Below are 20,056 nucleotides of genomic sequence, written 5' to 3'. Positions count from 1 at the left end.
TGTGAATCATGGCAGAGTTTAGCTCTGTGGAGATTGCCTCATGCTGGAGTGGAAAGGCTGAATTTAGGGTAATGGCATCTCACTAATTAACAGCTAATGAGTGCTTTGGGTATCTCACTAACACATCCCTGCAGCGGACAGAGTAAAGAGCAGAAGGGTCTGAGTAAAGAGCAAAGGGTCTGAGTAAAGAGCAGAGGGTCTGAGTAAAGAGTGGAAGGGTCTGAGTAAAGAGCCGAAGGGTCTGAGTAAAGAGTGGAAGGGTCTGAGTAAAGAGTGGAAGGGTCTGAGTAAAGAGCAGAAGGGTCTGAGTGAAGAGCAGAAGGGTTGAGTAAAGAGCAGAAGGGTCTGAGTGAAGAGCAGAAGGGTCTGAGTAAAGAGTGGATGGGTCTGAGTAAAGAGCAGAAGGGTTTAGTAAAGAGCAGAAGGGTCTGAGTAAAGAGCAGAAGGGTCTGAGTAAAGAGTGGAAGGGTCTGAGTAAAGAGTGGAAGGGTCTGAGTAAAGAGCAGAAGGGTCTGAGTGAAGAGCAGAAGGGTTGAGTAAAGAGCAGAAGGGTCTGAGTGAAGAGCAGAAGGGTCTGAGTAAAGAGTGGATGGGTCTGAGTAAAGAGCAGAAGGGTTTAGTAAAGAGCAGAAGGGTCTGAGTAAAGAGCAGAAGGGTCTGAGTAAAGAGTGGATGGGTCTGAGTAAAGAGCAGAAGGGTTGAGTAAAGAGCAGAAGGGTCTGAGTGAAGAGCAGAAGGGTCTGAGTAAAGAATGGAAGGGTCTGAGTAAAGAGTGGATGGGTCTGAGTAAAGAGCAGAAGGGTTGAGTAAAGAGCAGAAGGGTTGAGTAAAGAGCAGAAGGGTCTGAGTAAAGAGCCGAAGGGTCTGAGTAAAGAGCAGAAGGTCTGAGTAAAGAGCAGAAGGGTTTAGTAAAGAGCAGAAGGGTCTGAGTAAAGAGTGGAAGGGTCTGAGTAAAGAATGGAAGGGTCTGAGTAAAGAGCAGAAGGGTCTGAGTAAAGAGCAGAAGGGTCTGAGTAAAGAGTAGAAGGGTCTGAGTAAAGAGTGGAAGGGTCTGAGTAAAGAGTAGAAGGGTCTGAGTAAAGAGTGGAAGGGTCTGAGTAAAGAGCAGAAGGGTTGAGTAAAGAGCAGAAGGGTCTGAGTAAAGAGCAGAAGGGTCTGAGTAAAGAGCAGAAGGGTTGAGTAAAGAGCAGAAGGGTCTGTCTTGGGCTCTCTGTACAGTTACCATGTAAATTTGAAGGAACTGAGTATTTAAACTGGTTTTCCAGTGGCCCAGAGGCAGCTTCACTATAATGTAGCCAAGATAATTGAATTTAAATGAAGTGTGTCATGTGATGTCCAATAATGCACTTACCTCACCTGTTTCTACACCAGAGATAAAGCCCAAGAGCTCATCCTGCTCCCCACAGAATCCAGCCAGGACAAGGCTGTTCAATTCATGGGGACCAGACCTGGAGTTTGAAGTGCTTTTTGCAGTGAATGTTTAGTTTTTCAGAGGGGCATTGAAGCTGTCTGTTGATGTCAGCTGGGTGCTCTCCTCCTGAGGCAGATCCCTGACTGTGGGACCTTCCTCCAGCTCTGGCACAAATCTCCTGGCTTTTCCCATAAAACACATCCAGAACCCCCAAAGCTTCCAAGAAGTGATGCTCACATTCCTCTTGTAGGATTCCAAGAGAGATGAACAAGTGATTAATGATATTTCTGTAAATTAGGTTTATATTCAACTTCTACTTTTAGCATGGGCATAAATATATGGTAACAATAAATGAGTGTGCACCTCCTGGAACAGAACAATGGATTTCAAACTTCATCTCTCCTGTGTATTTACTGCAAGAACACAGTTTATAAAATAATAATACAAATGCTTTCTTCTTTATTTCTTCTTTCCCACCTGCATGTTTATACAGAATTAATGGTTGGGCAATATTTTACTGTGTGATTTCAGCAGAAACACTTCTACCATCCATTATCCATATCCTTCAGAAATATCTCTAAGAAATACCCTTATTCCTTATGAAATGCTGCCCAAGGTAGGGTTTACATTTAATCATTAAGAAATTTTGTTTATCTACTATTAAAACCAGTGGTGAAATTCTTCTGGATCACAGCAGAGATAAATTATTAATATATGTATTGCTATTGTTTCCATTGGGGAGGTAGATTTCATGTGACACAACAGCATTTTGTTAGATGCAATGCAGTAGATGCATTTTGTTAGATGCATTTTGTTTGATGAAATGCACAAAGCTGCTCTGCTTTAACACTTGAGGTGATGTTCTGTGCTCTTCAGAATAATTTTTTCCTTGTACAAGAAAAAAGCAGGGAAGGCACCCTAAGCTTTGGCTCGAGCAAAGAATTGATAAGCTGATCAACAAGATCAGTGTCAGAATAATTCCTTTTTATCAACAGATTGATCTTTTTTGTTGAAATCCTCCTTTAGTCCAAAGCAGGTACATTCAGCCTGAGGGATACAAGGGATGGATTCCTGCAGGAATGTCTGTTTGCAAGGCCTGGAGCAGCGAATTCAGTTCTGTTCTATCCCAGCAATCCTGGTGCATAATAATTGCTCATAAACTCTCCTTCACATTAATTATTTCACACCAACTCACTCTAGAGGAAGGAAAACTGATTAGGAAACCCAGCAGACACTCAAATATCTGCCAACAGCAGCCTCCAGTTCTCTGACACTTTAAAAACAAGAGAAAGCTTCTGAGCACAGGATTCCCAATAACCCAGTTTTCCCAAATGGAAAATGTGGGTAAAGATGAAGGTGACTGGTTGTTAAGAAGTTGTCCACAGGGAAATGAATTTCCACTGCCACTGTTGACTTTGAGAGCAGGATTGTACCTGTTTCACAGGACTCCTTTGATGGTGTTCAACAGCTGTGGAAGGTGTACTTCTGATGTTTCATCATTTCAGTGCATTTTCACTTCAGTCCTGGCAATCCCATCACGCTTTTTATCACAAACTGTTGTGGGATGGGGTGAAGAATAGAAGGGTGGCAAAGAAGGGGAATTGTGCATGTGCAGCAGGTAGATTTAATTAGTTTATTTGTGTGTTTTCAGGACATTGAAGGCAATACAGGAAGTTTTCTACAGACACTGATTACAGATAAATACATCCTTGATTTTCTCTCTGTTTTTTTTCTTTTTCCCTGCAGGGCCAAGGCTTTTCGTGGCAAAAAGGTCCATGGAGAGTATGACATAAAGGTGGAACAGGTAACTGGCTTAGCCTGAATGTTATTTTTATATCTGTGCATTTATAGAAACACATATAAATGTATGTAATCCCTCCCTGGAGGGATTTAAAAGCTCTGTGCATGTGGCACTTGGGGACAGGTTTGGTGGTGGCCTTGGATTAATGATAATGCAGATTATCTGAGAGGGCTTTTCCAACCTCAGTGATTCCATGGTTCTCTGTGCATTTGCATACAGAAAAATTCACAATCTTTGTACCCCAAACCCATCACAATAAAGGAAATGTGATGGTTTGGGCTGGAGCAGAGTTAATTTCCCCCCTGGAGCTGCTGGGGTGTTGCTTTCCCACATTTCCACTCCCAGCTTTGGCTTTAGCTCTTGAATTGCGTTTATCCCAACCCACAGCTTTCCCACTTTTTACCCTTCTTCTGGGTAAAAAGTTACAAAGTTTTCCCACTTTTACCCTCTGGGTGGGAATGGGTACAGGGCTGAGCTGCCAGCTGGGGTTAAACCACAACAGCCCTTTCTTGGCACCCAGAGTGGGCTCTTCTGAGGGGATTTTGACCATAATTTTCACAGCATGAAAAACATCTTGTATTCAGGAGTTGTTGCTTAGAGACTGTGAAGTTCCCAGACACTCCATGAATTACGTGTGGCAGCTCTGTATCACTGATTCCCCACTCAGGAATATAAATGTGCTCTGGGTGCAGTGCTAGCTTGTGGGGGTTTAAAAAAAATCCATAATAAATAAGAATAGGCATGGAGATATAATTGAGGGTGCAGTACAATTCTGGCTATTTTATTTAATCTGAAACTAGGGATTTAAAGAAGTCTTTTCACTGCTTTGAATCTTGAATTGCTCAAATAGATGCTGCTGCACAAAGCATCAGTCCTTGAGTTGTTTTCTCACGGGATTTTCAAGGAGTTGTCATTAACTGTGTGTACCCAGCTGATCTAAATTCTCTGTAATGCTGCAGCATCCACTCCTTGCACCTCTGAATATCTGATGCCCTTGGCTTGGGAAAGCTTTGCCAGGGGTCTTCAGGAGTATTGAGGGAGAGGCAGGAAAAGGAAGAGAACTGATTTGTCCATTCCCACCTCGGCCAGAGCAGGCAGCTGAGAGCACAGCCCATCTCTTTACCAGGAGCAAAAACTCTGGGTAAACCTGGAATTCCTTGCTGTGCTGCTAGAGCTGTCACCAGAGAGAGCCTGGAAGTTTCTGAGCCCCACACATCCTTTTGTTTCACACCAGCACACCAACAGCAGTGTCCTGCTGCTGATACCAGCTAGTGTAACAGCCATTATTTCATTTTTACCCTGCCTTTCTCTACACACAATGTCTTCTATCACACACTAAGCTTTTAAAATGGTTTATTAACTGGAGGGCCCCGTTCTCAGTCTGGGAGGGGATTGACTGAGTCTGACATTTGCAGTGCCCACACAAAGCCCTCATCCTCTCCCCGTTTGCACTGCTTTTGCAATAAGCTGGGGAGAGCTGTCCCAGGGATGCCAGGAGGTGTGAGGGTGTCTGGGCTTAATGAAGCCAAGCCCTGAGTGCAGTGCCTGGGCTGCAGCAGAGGGAGGAACAGCTCAGCCCTCCCCTCCCTGAGCTCCAGGGTGTGAAATGCTCCCAGCTCTGCCCCAGGAGGACTTGCAGTAATTCCATTCTCAGGGGCAGACTCACGAGGATTGTGACACTCTCTATTCTGTGCTGCTGCCTGGGACAGCAAAGACACTTTTATTTATCCACCAGGAGACAGCTGGCTGCATTTCAATTCTTCTGCTGGGTGATGTTATTGTGAAGTGCCTTGAGAGTCTAAGCTGGTGAAAGGCTGGGGATAAATGTAAAACATCCTGTCCTTTCCTTTCAAATCACTGCAGATTCAGAGGATGGGAGCAACTCCCTTTAAATTCCACACTTCCAGGGTGAGAAGACTTTTGGAAAAGTAGCTTTAATTGAGGATTCTGTGAGACAATTGCTCGTTAGCACCAGGCATTTTTAGAAAAGAGTAAATGCACATCAGGAAAATCGAAAGGGTGAGCAGTATGAGACACAAAATTCTATAAGAAAATGTTATCTTGCTGCTGCCTTTGTGCTGGTTCCTTCAAAGCTTTATGTCAGTGTTGAGCCTGTATTAATCTCTCTGATAACATTGTGCCGAGCAAAACTGTAATCCCTACATTTCTCTGCATCCACTTGCTACTGCCCCACAATCCATTTCCACAAGGTTTTTGTTTACCTTTTGCTCTCCTTGGATTAAAACCTTTTGAAATGTGATGTGTCACCCTTGACAAACACTGCTGGAGCAATGCCCTCTTGGTGCTCTTTTTATTTCAAGTGTGGATGGTCAGCACTTCAGGCCCTGATGCTGAAAATGAGGGAGTTGGGAAATAAAGGTGAAATAAACCAGACTGACTCACAGGGGTCTTTTCTTCACAGGCAGAATTTTCAGAGATCAACTTGATAGCCCACGCTGATGGCAATTATGCTGTTGATATCCAAGTCATTCGAAATGGCACAAAAGTTGTCAGGTAAGCAAAAAAACTCTGTGGAATGTCAGCAAAAAGCAATAGGTGGCTTCATGTGTGGGTGGGAAGGGTGCTGAGTGCTTTGGTTGTGTTTGTGGATTCTGAGTGATGCCCCTCAGGGAGAGCAGAAAATAAAATATCTGATTTGTGACAACCTTTCTTGACATTTTAATCGTGGGGGAAATGGATTTATTAAAGCAGAATAAAGAATACATGGTTGGGAGTTGGGGTTATTGATTTGGGTTTTATGTTTGCTACAGGAGGACCCAAATTTGGTGATTTTGTGCCTGCCAGACTTTCCCAGAATAGCAGAATTTATTCCCAACATGGAATATTTTCTATGGAAACAGACCAAGTCACGCCACCCCTCTCAGGACAGTTCCTGGAATATTTCAGCCTGTTTGAAACATTTTGGTTTAAACACCTCACATTTCCCAAGAGCTGTTTTGTCTAAAAAGGATGATGCCAAGGAAGGCAGGGTAAATTTAACTTTGGTTTTTTTCAGTGAGGACATCAACAGCCTCATAAATGTGAGGGGAGAAAACAGAGCAAAGGAAAAAATTGAGGAAGTATTAGAAAAGTTATATCAGCAAAATTATTATATTGGCAAAATTCTTATCAGAACTACATGCAATATTTTGTTTAAATTGTGAGAATTGCTCCTGTTTTGGCTGGTGCATTTGTGTGTAAGTGAAATGTAGCAGTTGTTTGGCTGAAAAATTGAATTTAAAGGCAGAGCCACACAAGCATGTCCTGAATCTTCATGGGTTGCAGAAGATATCTCCAAATAAAAGATTTGAATATTACTCATTCATGTAAACAGACAAACAAACAAAACCCAACACAAATTTTAAAAAAATCCAGGGAAAAAAATTAAAAATAAGTTTTTGCTTCAAAATTCCAATTCTTTACTCTCTGGCATGTTTTAAAAATGTTGCAGTTTAATACAAAAACAATGATCTTGTGCCAAACCCACAAGATTATTCCCTTAGAAGAGTTAGAGATTTGATTTTTCTTAGGGTTGGTGAAATTTTTTTACCCAGTGATGGAAGTTTTGGAGCCAAGAAATCTTGATCACTGCTCCCTGGTGGCTTTTCTGTACCATTCCAAAAAGTGTTTTAAAAAACATCAAGGCCAAGTTGCCATCAAAACATGTCAGGAGAAAATGAGGGCTGGGAACCTCCAGAAAATAACACCTCCAGAGATTTGCAGGTCATGAGAAAAGTTGGCAAAAGTGCTGCTGTTCTTAGGAAAAAAGGAGCTTTGTGTTATCAGATAACTCTGAGAATGAGAGAACAATATGAGAGTTTTATGTGAGATTTTTTACTCAAATAGAACTGCCTGAAGCTGAGAATTCTCCCTCAAATCTGGTGGGAGACACCTGGAGAAGTGGCTTGTGCAGGTGCAGACAGGATGGGAGAGAACTCTCTGTTTCTGTGATAATTGGAGATATTTGTTATCAATAATAACTAATTATTAGGCCCAAAGTGACCTTGTATCACAGAAATGAGCAAATTATTAGCTAGAAAAATCATAGAAATTTCAGTGACAAAATTTGGCTGGTTTGATTTAGTTTAGGAGGGAAAAATATTTAACAGGCACTGACTTGTTTGGTTTTTGTGAATGAAAATCATACCATGAAAAATTATATTTTCTGGAACATAATGCTGAGATTTTTTGGATCTTGATGCTTGAGCCACAATTAAAATTTTCCTCCTGGCCTCCCCCTGGATGCAGTCACTCCATCCAGCATGAACACAGAGCTAGAACAATTCTGGGAATGCATCATATTCCTTTGAGGAGCTTTTGCAAAGCAAACTGTATTTCTTTATTTTTAATTTTTAAAAAGTACATCCCCTCCATTCCCCAATTCTTTCATTAAGTTGGTCTTTGAGAGGACACTTTCTGTTCTTTTATTTGAAACCTCAGAGCTGTCTGGGATGTGTTATCCCCCTTATTTTAGTAAATAAAAGTTGCCTCTTCCTTTCACTGAGGAGTCTGCAATTTTAATGAGGGCACGTGGGAACTGGTAAAACAGAAACTTCTACAGACACTGAAGAGTTTGATTTATAACCTTAGAAAAAGCTTAAATTAATAGAAAAATAAAATCAAAAAACATTAAACAAAAAAATCATAAACTTATGTTTCTATAATTGCAAGAAAAATATACCTCAAGTAAGTCAAACACTATATTAATAAAATTAAAATTTTATTAAACTATATTAATAAAAGTGAAGATTTTGTAATGTAAGGGTGTGTCTGTATAGAATAAGCTAAAAGTTTAACAATTATAATAGAAACATATATATATGTAAATATAACAAAAACCTATTAAAGAAAAATATCCACAGTACAACAAAATTAAATAAAAAACAAGAAGTCAGAAAAACAAAATAAACCTTACAGCAACTATCTATTAAGTTAAAAAGTTAAATATTACCTTATAACACAAAACTTGTAATTACTGTTAAACTATTACCAGCGACTTACTCTCATAAATCTCACAACCTCTAAAACTAAAATATTTCTTTGAACAATAAATCATCCTTGACCCAAAAATAATCCCATCCCTTCATTAATAACAGTGATAAAGGCATCATTAATCCTCTAAGTGTTACATTCATGCTGGGCCAGTAAATTGGATTTGCATGTTCCAAACTCTTGAAACTTTGATCACAACATCTCAGGGCTGTGCTGCAGATATTTTTCAGGAATCCTCTTTAAAGGCAAGGATTTCTTTACAGGTTTTGCTCACTGAGCTTCAGTGCCATTTTGACAACTCTTGACAGAAAATCCTTAATGTTGCTTTTGCCAAATCCTGCAGGTTTGGGTTTTTTATTTATTTTTACAGTGGTAAAACACTGGCACAGGGTGCCCAGAGCAGCTGTGGCTGCCCCTGGATCCCTGGCAGTGCCCAAGGCCAGGTTGGACAGGCTTGGAGCAGCCTAGATGTCTTTCACTAGAGAAGAAAATGAGCTTTAAAAGTTCTCTTCCAACCCAAACACTTCTGTGATTTGAAATTTAAGAACTGCTATAGCAATCTTAACATGGATTTTAATTGTACTGCTGTTTTTTATTCTACCAGACTGAGAGTTCAGAATGGTTTTGCAATCTTCAGAGTGTCTCACTCCAGTAAACAGCTTGTATTTATTCAAGGCATGTAAATAATTTCACCAGTTTACTATGCTAATTTAATTTACCCTGCAGTTACACCTCTTTTAGGAAGTTGAACTCCTCAAGACAGTCTGGACTTTGTTCCCCTACAAAATTGGTATGCAGAAAAGACTCTTTCAACCATCAAATTTGGGAGTGAATTGCCCCTGTTCTGGAGGCTCTGGCCTGTTGGTTTGTGTTTTCTATTTTCCAAAGCCTTCTCCAGTAACAAAATGTCAGAGTTGGAGTAAGGTGCAGATGGTGTCAGATTGTTGGCAAAGGTTCAGGGTGATAGGCAGGGAACCACCAGGAGCAGCAGGGGAGATGCTGGTCAGATACCAGAGAGAAGAGGGGGAAATGCAGCTCTAAGTCAAAAAATTCATTTTGACAAGTCTCTTGATCAAAAATTCAGTTGTGATTCTCTTTCTTGTGTTCTGATTCCATTTGTCAGCAATGTGGCTGCTTCATCCCTTACAATCCTTAAAACAGCCTGACAATAATTGCGAAAAAAAAAAAAAATTTAAAAATTGTTCCCCAAAAGCCCAAGTTTGTGGCAGAGGCCTTTGCCTGCTTTAGTCTAGCTGGTCACTGCTCAGAAGCTGGAGACTAAGGACGTACCCAGAGGTTATAGATGTGATTTATCTGTCAGCAGGAGAACAACCTGAAATCCATGATAATTTCTCTCTTCTCTTAATAGAACCCCAATAATATTGAGGGGATGCTGAACAGACTAAGGGCATTGCAGGTTTTCATGAAGCCATCATGGCTCTTTCCATCTTTTATAATTTCCCTTTGGTTCGGTGTATTCCTTGAAGATATCTTTCCATATTTTCACTTTGGTTTGTGTGTTTTTCATGAAGCCATCATGGCTCTTTCCATCTTTTATAATTTCCCTTTTGTTTGAGTGTTTTCATGCACCCAATCATGGCTCTTTCCACCTTTTGTCATTTCCCTTTGATTTGAGTGTTTTTCATGAAGATATCATGGCTCTTTCCATTTTTTCCCTTTGGTTTGAGTATCTTTCAAGAAGCTATCATGGCTCTTTCCATCTTTTGTCATTTCCCTTTAGTTTATTGTTTTCTTTGAAGCCATCATGGCTCTTTCCATTTTTTCCCTTTGGTTTGAGCGTTCTTCATGAAGCCATCATGGCTCTTTCCATCTTTTTATCAATTCCCTGTGGTTTGAGTGTTTTCCATGGAGCCATCATGGCTCTTTCCATATTTTTACTTTGGTTTAAGTGTTTTCCATGAAGATATCATGGCTCTTTCCATATTTTCCCTTTGGTTTGAGTATCTTTCATGAAGCCATCATGTCTCTTTCCACCTTTTGTCATTTCCCTTTAGTTTATTGTTTTCTTTGAAGCCATCATGGCTCTTTCCATTTTTTCCCTTTGGTTTGAGTGTTTTCCATGAAGCCATCATGGCTCTTTCCATTTTTTCACTTTGATTTGAGTGTTTTTCATGGAGCCATCATGGCTCTTTCCACCTTTTATCATTTCCCTTTTGTTTGAGTGTTTTCATGCACCCAATCATGGTTCTTTCAGTTTTTTCCCTTTGGTCTGAGTGTTTTTCATGAAGCCATCATGGCTCTTTCCACCTTTTGTCATTTCCCTTTAGTTTTTTGTTTTCTTTGAAGCCATCATGGCTCTTTCCATATTTTCACCTTGGTTTGAGTGTTTTTCACGAAGCCCCATGTCTCTTTCCACCTTTTATAATTACCCTTTGATTTAGTGTTTTTCATGGAGCCTATCATGGCTCTTTCCATATTTTTTTTCCTTTGGTTTAAGTGTTTTCCATGAAGATATCATGTCTCTTTCCATATTTTCCCTTTGGTTTGAGTATCATTCAAGAAGCTATCATGGCTCTTTCCACCTTTTGTCATTTCCCTTTAGTTTATTGTTTTCTTTGAAGCCATTATAGCTCTTTCCATTTTTTCCCTTTGTTTTGAGTGCTTTTCATGGAGCCACCATGGCTCTTTCCACCTTTTATCATTTCCCTTTGGTTTGAGTGTTTTCATGCACCCAATCATGGTTCTTTCAGTTTTTTACCTTTGGTCTGAGTGTTTTTCATGGAGCCATCATGGCTCTTTCCATATTTTCACCTTGGTTTGAGTGTTTTTCATGAAGCCACATGGCTCTTTCCACCTTTTATCATTACCCTTTGATTTAGTGTTTTTCATGGAGCCTATCATGGCTCTTTCCATATTTTTTTCCTTTCGTTTAAGTGTTTTCCATGAAGATATCATGGCTCTTTCCATATTTTCCCTTTGGTTTGAGTATCTTTCAAGAAGCTATCATGGCTCTTTCCACCTTTTGTCATTTCCCTTTAGTTTATTGTTTTCTTTGAAGCCACCATGGCTCTTTCCATTTTTTTCCCTTTGGTTTGAGTGTTTTTCATGGAGCCACGATGGCTCTTTCCATCTTTTATCATTCCCTTTTGGTTTGAGTGTTTTCCATGGAGCCATCATGGCTCTTTCCATTTTTTCACTTTGATTTGAGTGTTTTTCATGGAGCCACCATGGTTCTTTCCATCCTTTGTCATTTCCCTTTTGTTTGAGTGTTTTCATGGACCCAATCATGGCTCTTTCCACCTTTTGTCATTTCCCTTTTGTTTGAGTGTTTTCATGCACCCAATCATGGTTCTTTCAGATTTTTCCCTTTGGTCTGGGTGTTTTTCATGGAGCCATCATGACACTTTCCACCTTTTATCATTTCCCTTTTGTTTGAGTGTTTTCATGGACCCAATCATGGCTCTTTCAGTTTTTTCCCTTTGGTCTGAGTGTTTTTCATGAAGCCATCATGGCTCTTTCCACCTTTTGTCATTTCCCTTTAGTTTATTGTTTTCTTTGAAGCCATCATGGCTCTTTCCATTTTTTCCCTTTGGTTTGAGTGTTTTTCATAGAGCCATCATGGCTCTTTCCACCTTTTGTAATTTCACTTTGGTTTGAGTGTTTTCATGGATCCAATCATGGCTCTTTCCACCTTTTGTCATTTCCCTTTGATTTGAGTGTTTTTCATGAAGATATCATGGCTCTTTCCATATTTTCCCTTTGGTTTGAGCATCTTTCAAGAAGCTATCATGGCTCTTTCCACCTTTTGTCATTTCCCTTTAGTTTATTGTTTTCTTTGAAGCCATCATGGCTCTTTCCATTTTTTCCCTTTGGTTTGAGTGTTTTTCATGGAGTCATCATGGCTCTTTCCATCTTTTATCATTCCCTTTTGGTTTGAGTGTTTTCCATGAAGCCATCATGGCTCTTTCCATTTTTTCACTTTGATTTGAGTGTTTTTCATGGAGCCATCATGGCTCTTTCCATCCTTTGTCATTTCCCTTTTGTTTGAGTGTTTTCATGGACCCAATCATGGTTCTTTCAGTTTTTTCCCTTTTGTTTGAGTGTTTTCATGGACCCAATCATGGCTCTTTCCATCTTTTATCATTTTTCTTTGGTTTAGTGTTTTCCATGAAGCCATCATGGCTCTTTCCATTTTGTCCCTTGGGTTTGAGTGTTTTCCATGAAACCACCATGGCTCTCTCTAACTTTTATCATTCCCCTTTGACGTCCATATTCTTCCAGCTCTTCCCTTCTCCCCCACCAGCCATTTTCCCCCTCTGCCCACCTTGCTGTGGAAGGAGAAGCCCTTTGCTGGTGGGTTACCATGACGACGGGTGTTTTTGGCAGGTCGTTCCGGCCCGACTTCGTGCTGGTGCGGCAGCACTCCTACAGCATGGCGGAGAACGAGGATTTCCGCAACCTGATCATCGGCATGCAGTACGCCGGCGTGCCCAGCGTCAACTCCCTCGAGTCCATCTACAACTTCTGCGACAAGCCCTGGGTGGTGAGTGCTGCTGCTGCCTTTGGGGAGCCCAGAGCAGAGGCAAGGCAGGTTCAGAGAATAAAGTGGGGATGGGTTAAAGCCTTCAGCAGGCCCAGCTTGGGCAGCCACAGCCCCCAGAGGCTGCACCCGAGGTGGGCGAGGGGCACGAGTTTGTCACACGGTGATCACTTTGGGCATTCACACATCAGGGGTTAATGCTCCAATTCCAGCTCAGGGAATGAAGGCATTCACCCCCAGTTTGCTCCCCCCAAAACTCACTTTTATTTCTGCTTTTTGGGGCCTGAGGCAGTGAGGTGTCCTTGAGTTCCAGGCCCAATTGAGAGGAATTGTTGTGTCTGACCAAAACCCGACAGTAACTAACACTCTGTATGGAGTTTTAAAGTTATACCCTGCTGCAGTACAGCATTTGAAAAACATAAAAGCTAAATCCTAAGCTGGATTTGAAAACATAAAAGCTAAATCACAGCACCCAGACACTTCCTGGGCCTGGCATTTCAGCTGCTGCAATGCAGGTTTCACTCCCCTTCATGGACGTTGATTATCAAACTTCCCTCGCTGAGCAATGAAACAGTGGAAGGATTAAAAACCAAACTAAGATATTTCCATAATTTTTTTTTTTTCAAAGAGCCAGTGTGGAGGCAGAGAGGAAAAATCTTTGTAGTACAAGTAGAGAAATAAGTGAGGCATCCAACGGAATGCCTCCCTACTGCTAACACGCTTCCTCAAGTGAGGAAAGAGTGTTTATTCACAATTTGTCTGGGAAAAGCAAGCTGAGAATATTTCTCATGTTTGTGGTTTTGAACATAATTTGAACAGGCTCTAGCCAGTGTTCTCCTCATTCCTGTGAAATTTTTGGGGCTATGCTTTAGCAAGGCCATGTGAAGGGACTCGTTTCCTCGTTTGAAAGCCCTTTTCATAACCCTGTGCCTCTGCGGTGGCCTTGGTCCTTTCAGCTCCCCCGGAGCACTGAGGCACCCTGGAGAGCCCCTGATCTTTGCCAGTTCCAGTGGAGAAGCCAATGCTGTTTTTCTTGACAAGTTCTGTAGAAATGGAGGTGGAATTTGGTGATCATTTGGTTCATGAAGAATTAAACATTAGCAGCAACAAGGCAAAATGTGCTGCTGTAAAAGGTGCTGATCCACAGTGCAGTCCCTGCTCCTACAATTCCACTGTCCAACAGCTAAAACAACTTTAAAAAAATCCCACTTCTCATAAACAGCCAAAATTTCATTTTTCCCTCTGGTATCTGGGTAAGAAAAGAACAGTTGTCAATATTTCTCCCACTGCAGGGAAGTTTTACAACAATACATTTTATTGCCTCTAAGACGTTAATTTTTTAATACTTCCTATGAAAATCCCTCCAAACAATTGTCAGCAGTTTTTAACATATACCTCTTGCAGCTCACTTTATTATCATTTTATGCTGCAGTGAACTGCAGCATAAAAGGATAATAAAGTGAGCTGCAAGAGGTATATGTTAAAATGATTATATAAATAATTGATAGAGCATTCACAGCTTCTCAGTGCACACTGTACATTGCTGAATTCATTATTTTAGTGCACCACATCTTCCAGTTGTGTGGCATTTCCCAGTGCTTTGATTCACTGGGTGCAATAAAGCTGGGTGGGGAGGCAAAGCCAGTAGCATTTCTATGCAATAAAAAGTCAGGAATAATTCCTCCTTACAGACTGTGTATATCTGTGTTTTTATCACTTTATCACTGCCCTTCAGGTGGGTCCTAGTGAGGAGTGTGAGCTTTTAGTGTGAGCACAGAAATAATTTCTGTACAAACACCAAGGGCTTTGTTTGACATTTTAATTTTAATATCCTGCCTTGTGCTGGTGGTGGTGCTGGGAGATGTAGAGACCTCTGTGTATATCCCAGAGCAGCACAAAATCCTCACCAGATGTGGGAGATGACCTCAGTGGAAGAACTCATGGCCCATGGGGGGATTTTGGGATGTCCTGTGCAGGGTCAGGAGCTGGACTTCAATGTCCATTGTGGATTGCTTCCAACTCAGGATATTCCTGGCCATTCCAGAACAGACACCCTGAGGGGTAAAAATCCCTTAACTCAGCCAACTTCATGGATGCTCAGATGTTGCAGCAGAATCCAGGCGCTGTTGCTTTTACCAACACCATCATCTGCCTTGTTTGGTTGGACCAATCTGGTGTGTGCTCCCTGCCTGGGAGAAATCCCTGCTGAAAGCTGTGGTGGATGCCTGGGAATGCAATCCTCAGTCTGCTGCTGCCTGCTAAAACTGAGGGTAAAAACCACTGTGCCCCTCCATGGCCAGGGACATGCTTGGATTTGGCATCAATTAATCAATTTGGCATCAGTTAACCCCCTCTTGAGTGCATGGAAGGGATTTCTTCCTGCACAATCCCTTTGTCAACACCAGTGCCCTGATATTTTTGTGGAAGTTCTCTCTACAAACATTTCAAGTGCAAAAGCCCCACGGAAAAAGGAGAAGCAGAATGCTACAAAAAGCCATAAGTAACAATCTTTACTAATTCATGAGAAATGGATTGACTTTCCTGCAGGAAAAATGTGGAGTGGCAGAAGGGAATTCCAGCTTTGATAACAGCAGGGGGGAAAAAGGGGGTGTGCAGTGGAATGGGCCTTAAAAGGATGGGAAATTATTGAGTCAGCCATGGGCAATGAGCCTTCCTTGTATCAGAGCAAAAGTGGGAGTAGAGTAGATCTGAAGGAGGGGAAGTCAGGGAGGTGAGACTGGTCATAAAAGGGCTCTCAGATAAAATGGAGCTGGAACTCAATGTACAAGGTCTTTGGGCTTCAAATTGCTGCTCTTCACCGTGTCAGGTGTTTGGTGTGTCAGGAGCACACAGCTCCAGGTGCAGAACATCTTTTCAGCTCTGAGGGCACATTCACACTCTGTGCCACAAGCTGCAGCACCTGCTCTTAATTTTGCAGGAGAGCTCTTTTTGTACTCTGGCTTTCTGTGCACTTGCCAATAGGCAGGGAACAAATTTGTGCTTGATCTGAAGTGCATTATTGAAAGGTGGGGTGTGGTGGGACACCTCCAGGAATGAACTGAGAGCAGGAATTAAAGCTCATGTTCCCTGGTGTCAGGGCATGCACAGCTCCTCCAAATGCACAGCAGGAGCTCAGAGCACTACAGAGCCCTGTGAGAAGCTGGGCTGTGAGCAGCCAGGTGGAAGGGAACGTTGGAATGAGTGTGTGTGCTGAGATGTTCGTGCTCTGAAACGCGTCCAGAGCGTGGGGCTGTTACAGCACTCGGCTTATTTCACTTCTGTGGCAACACTTAGCACTTAGCTCATGGAAAATTCATGGATTTCACTTCAGTGCTAGTAGGGATGGCAGAAAGCTGGGGGAAAGCATGACTTTTGTAAATAAAGGCTGAGCTCTTTATTGCTGAGCTCATGCAGAACTGTGGTGGAACCATTTTAAGGTTCGTGCTCTCCTTGAAGAATTCTCATTAAACATTTGAAAGTTCCAGTGCAGGTTGCAAAGGAATTGTCTTGGGCATGAAATAACCCCATCAAACAAGACTAGGATTTTACTGGTTCAATTTACAGCTACACTGAGTTAGGAGGAGGCAAAAACATCCACAGTCCTTGTAGGATTCCCAGTTCTCCTCACAGCTTTACTCGTGTTTAATGGGGTGCAGATCCTGCTGTAAATCATTTATGAAAAGTGAATCCAAAGTTAATACTTGATATCATTTAAATTATCTGTTTTCCTTCAGAAAATGTCCTTCAGGAAATAAGGGAGGCTTCCCTTAACTGAGGCTTAGGAGTTTTATGCAAACTTTCCCATTGTACATGATGTCACTGTCCCTGGGGGGATTTGAGATTTCAGTTCCACGTGGATGTGGAATTTCAGGACAAGGGTGAGTGGAGGACTTAGAAGTTCCTGGTCAGTTCCTGCTCTGGGTGATCCTAGAGGGCTTTTCCAACCCAAATGAGTCTGTGGCTCTATGGAGCCATGTGAATTAATTGTGGAGGCCAGAAGGAACTGCAAAATGTGGGGATGATATCAGAGCTCGCAGCATTAGGTAAAATCCCATTATTTAGACTGGGGAAATAATATTTTTTAAAAAACCAACAAAACAACATGTATTTAAAAAATACAAAATGTGATTTGCCAGTGCCCTGTGCTGAATTAAAAAAAAATGAATTCTTCCAGCATGCATCCATTTTATTCATTCTTGTAATGGTTGATGTGAATCTTGCCTGCTGGAGGGTTTCCTTCAGTTGAACCCTGCTGGATTTTAGCTTCAGCTGCAAATATTGGTGATGGGGGTGCAGTAATTTTGGAGCACCCCAGTTTATTCCCTGCCCACCCCTCTGTGTCCAGCAGCTTGCTGATGAGTGGAGTCAGGCAGGGGGTTGGAGTTGAGTGACACCAAGCAGGCAAACTCTGATTTAATTGTCAGGGGCTGCAAGGTTTGATGTCCAAGGCTGATAGAACCAAGGGTTGGGTTTTATTTCAGCTCAGCCTGGCTGTGGTGTGATAATTACAGGCATTACAGGGGCTGGGCTGGTGCTTGCAGCTGCTTCTTCACAGTGCTGAACCTTCCAGGCCTGCAGAGAGCCCAGAGCTGCTGCACTTGTGCACAGCAGCTGTGCAGGGCTGAAGAGGAAAATCCCCTCCCAAAACCAGCCCAGTTCCACCAGGGCACCTCTGGTTCCTTTAGTGCAGAGGAAAAGCATCCCAGCCCCTGCAGCTGGCTGCACATCTGCTCTCCTGGGAGGCTGCAGGGGGGCTCTGGGGGCTTCGGGGATCTGCTGCTGCCTCAGTGACACATCCACTCTGCTGAAGGAGGGGGCACAGCCTCATTTGTGAGCACTCTGACCCTAACTGGCCCTTGCCAGGGTGCTGGGAGGGTCTGTGTTTGGGGAAGAGGGAGTGGAGGGGGTCCCTGGGGGATTGGGAAGCCCAGGTGAGCTGAGCTGGGGCTCTGCAGGGATGGGAGCTGGTGCTGAGCAGCTTGGCCCCATCGAAGTGCTCTCCTGGCACTCTGCTCCAGCACTGCAGGGGTGTGGGAACAGAGGAAGCAGCCAGGGAGGGAGGCAGGGATACCTGGGAGAGTGTGAAGGGAGCTGGGAGGTCCTGGTGTTCTCCACACAGATGGGAACCCATTTGTGCTGAAACCTCTTCAGATGGCCCACTCTGCCCCACGGTAGAGATTTATTGTTAGAGAAATATATAAATCAAACAAAGTTTTTAAATGTTAGAGAAGTGCCACAGAACACTCAGCTATGCCAAAATTTCCCTCCTTGCTCAGCCCCAGCCCTTGAGAGGGAAGGGTGGGCATGGCTTTTTCCCTCAGACCTGGTAGGATTGGAAATCTCCCAGTTGTTGTTTGTTTCTTTTTCCTTCAGTTTGAGAGCAGACAGCCAAACACTTCTCTGCAAGTTTGTTGATATTTTCCTTGGTTTGCTCCCCTTGCCAAGCTTACACAACTCTGACTTCATGTGCTGTGTTCTGCTTTGCATTTCTTTTGCAGATGCTTTTCTGCTTGTCTGTCTTCCCCTTCCTGCTCGGACTGGACATTTAACTTCTCTATTTTTACCTTGCTTTCTTGGAAGGTCTGTTTCAACTTCCCTTTCTTGCTATTTGATGCTTTCTAGTGCTCTTCCCCACCTTGTTTTCTCCTCTGTGTTGCTGCTCCAAGTTGCTCTCTTGTGCTTTTTCCACTCCCAGTTATACTCTAAAAATCTTGAGCAACAGATTGGAGCACTGGCAGGACATTTGTCAGGACTCTGCAGGGAGGAGCAGAAAAAAAGAGATGAGCTCTGTTCCTTCCAGCTTCCTGTTGACACAAATTATTGAAGCTATGCTAATGGGAGACACAACCACGCAGAGGAGACTCAATTTTGTGTCAAAGCATCCTCTTGAGCAAACCACAAACAAAATGAATGTGGGCAAGGAGAGAGGCATTTTGAAAACCTATTTGCTGTAAACCTGGGAGATTTTCAGTGCTATTCCATGTTGGGTTTAAAAAAAGAGATTCTAAATGTTTATTTCCCCATAAGAAAATCCTGTGCTGGTTAGCAGAAGTCAGATTTGTACAATAATGCTGAGCAATGGGGTAGAATTTGGCTGGTTATTGCTCTCCTTTATGTGCCAGAGGGGATTTTGTTAAAGTTCAAGGCTGGAGAATGCTGCCCTGCAATCTGGATGCAGCTCAGACAGGGAAGACATTTAGGGACACCCAGATTTGATGTGTGCCACCATGATGAATGTTGGGAGCACTGAGATGTATTTTGGTCAGTTTTGTGTGTCCCACTAGATCAGCATTGAACTTTCTGGTTCCAGCCACTCTGGCCAGATTGATCTCCCTGGCAGGTGAGGGCAGGGCAGCCAGAGGGCTGCAGGGACCTTGTCCTGCCCTTTCCCTGCTGAGCTCCCTCTGCCTGCCCAGGGCTGCAGCAGGAGCTGCCTTCTGCCCCAGGCAGGGCAGAGCTGCTCCTGAGCACCAGGACGTGAGTGGCAGGGCTAGGACAGCCCCATGTGAACTGTGGCAGTGTCTGGATCAAACTCCATGTGCCCAACAGCCAGTGTTTGCCCCAGTGGCCAGTTCTGTGGCCCTTATCCATGGGAGTTTTGGATTTACAGGAGGATATTGGATTTACAGGTTTCAGGGGCAGTCAGAGGCCTGTGCATCTCCAGGTGCTTTTCCTCCAAGCAGAAATTTCTTAAGAACAAAAAACCTGCTTAAAAAAGAAAAAAAACCTGAATAAAACCTGCTTTAATTCTCTGCCAGCCAGTGAAGATTTGGCCTCCTTGCCCAGTCTGCCACTTAGAGCAAAAGTTGATGGATTTGTCCTGCAAGAGCTGAAAGTAAATTCACAAACTGTGTCAGAGGGAGGGTGAGAACATTGTGAGCTTTTTGGTCAAAAGACAATTTAACACCAGGTTTGAACATTGAACTGGAGCAAAATTCATAACTGCAGTTATAAGTTTAAATGCATAACTAGAAATCTAAACACATTGAACCTAGCAGTGTGTTTGCTCTTTGCACCTCTTTGTAGAGCTGGTTTAGTTTAATCTAGTCTTGGAATGGGGAGGGAATAAGAGCTGGTTTAGTTTAATCTAGTCTTGGAATGGGGAGGGAATATTCCAGCCTTCCTTGCTGATTTTGCTTTCCTAAAATAAGTAAGGCCACTTGAAATTTCTTGTTTAAAAAAAAAAAACAAAAAAGCAGAGATCCTTAAATAATAAATAAATCTCAGTGTGGTGATGATTTTTCTGTTCCATACAGCCAGTAATTCTCTCAGCTCTGTGTTCATCAGTCCTTGCAGGCACTCTCAAGTGCTTTCTATAGAAACTGAGTATGGGAGTATTTTGCTTTGGCCA

General features: G+C 42.6%; 1 protein-coding gene across 1 annotated transcript in view; it reads left to right on the top strand.

The window, feature by feature from the left end:
- The window catches only part of SYN2 (synapsin II), a 192,363-nt gene that overhangs the window by 75,187 nt on the left and 97,120 nt on the right, over positions 1–20,056 (top strand). The window contains exons 2-4 of the mRNA XM_059856135.1: positions 3,158–3,215; positions 5,635–5,726; positions 12,552–12,708. Coding sequence (XP_059712118.1) covers positions 3,158–3,215; positions 5,635–5,726; positions 12,552–12,708 — 307 coding nt within the window. The remainder of the gene's footprint in view (positions 1–3,157; positions 3,216–5,634; positions 5,727–12,551; positions 12,709–20,056) is intronic.

This window comes from Haemorhous mexicanus, chromosome 11, assembly GCF_027477595.1.
Source record: "Haemorhous mexicanus isolate bHaeMex1 chromosome 11, bHaeMex1.pri, whole genome shotgun sequence".
NCBI lineage: Eukaryota > Metazoa > Chordata > Aves > Passeriformes > Fringillidae > Haemorhous > Haemorhous mexicanus.
This window is presented reverse-complemented; position numbering and strand designations above follow the sequence as displayed.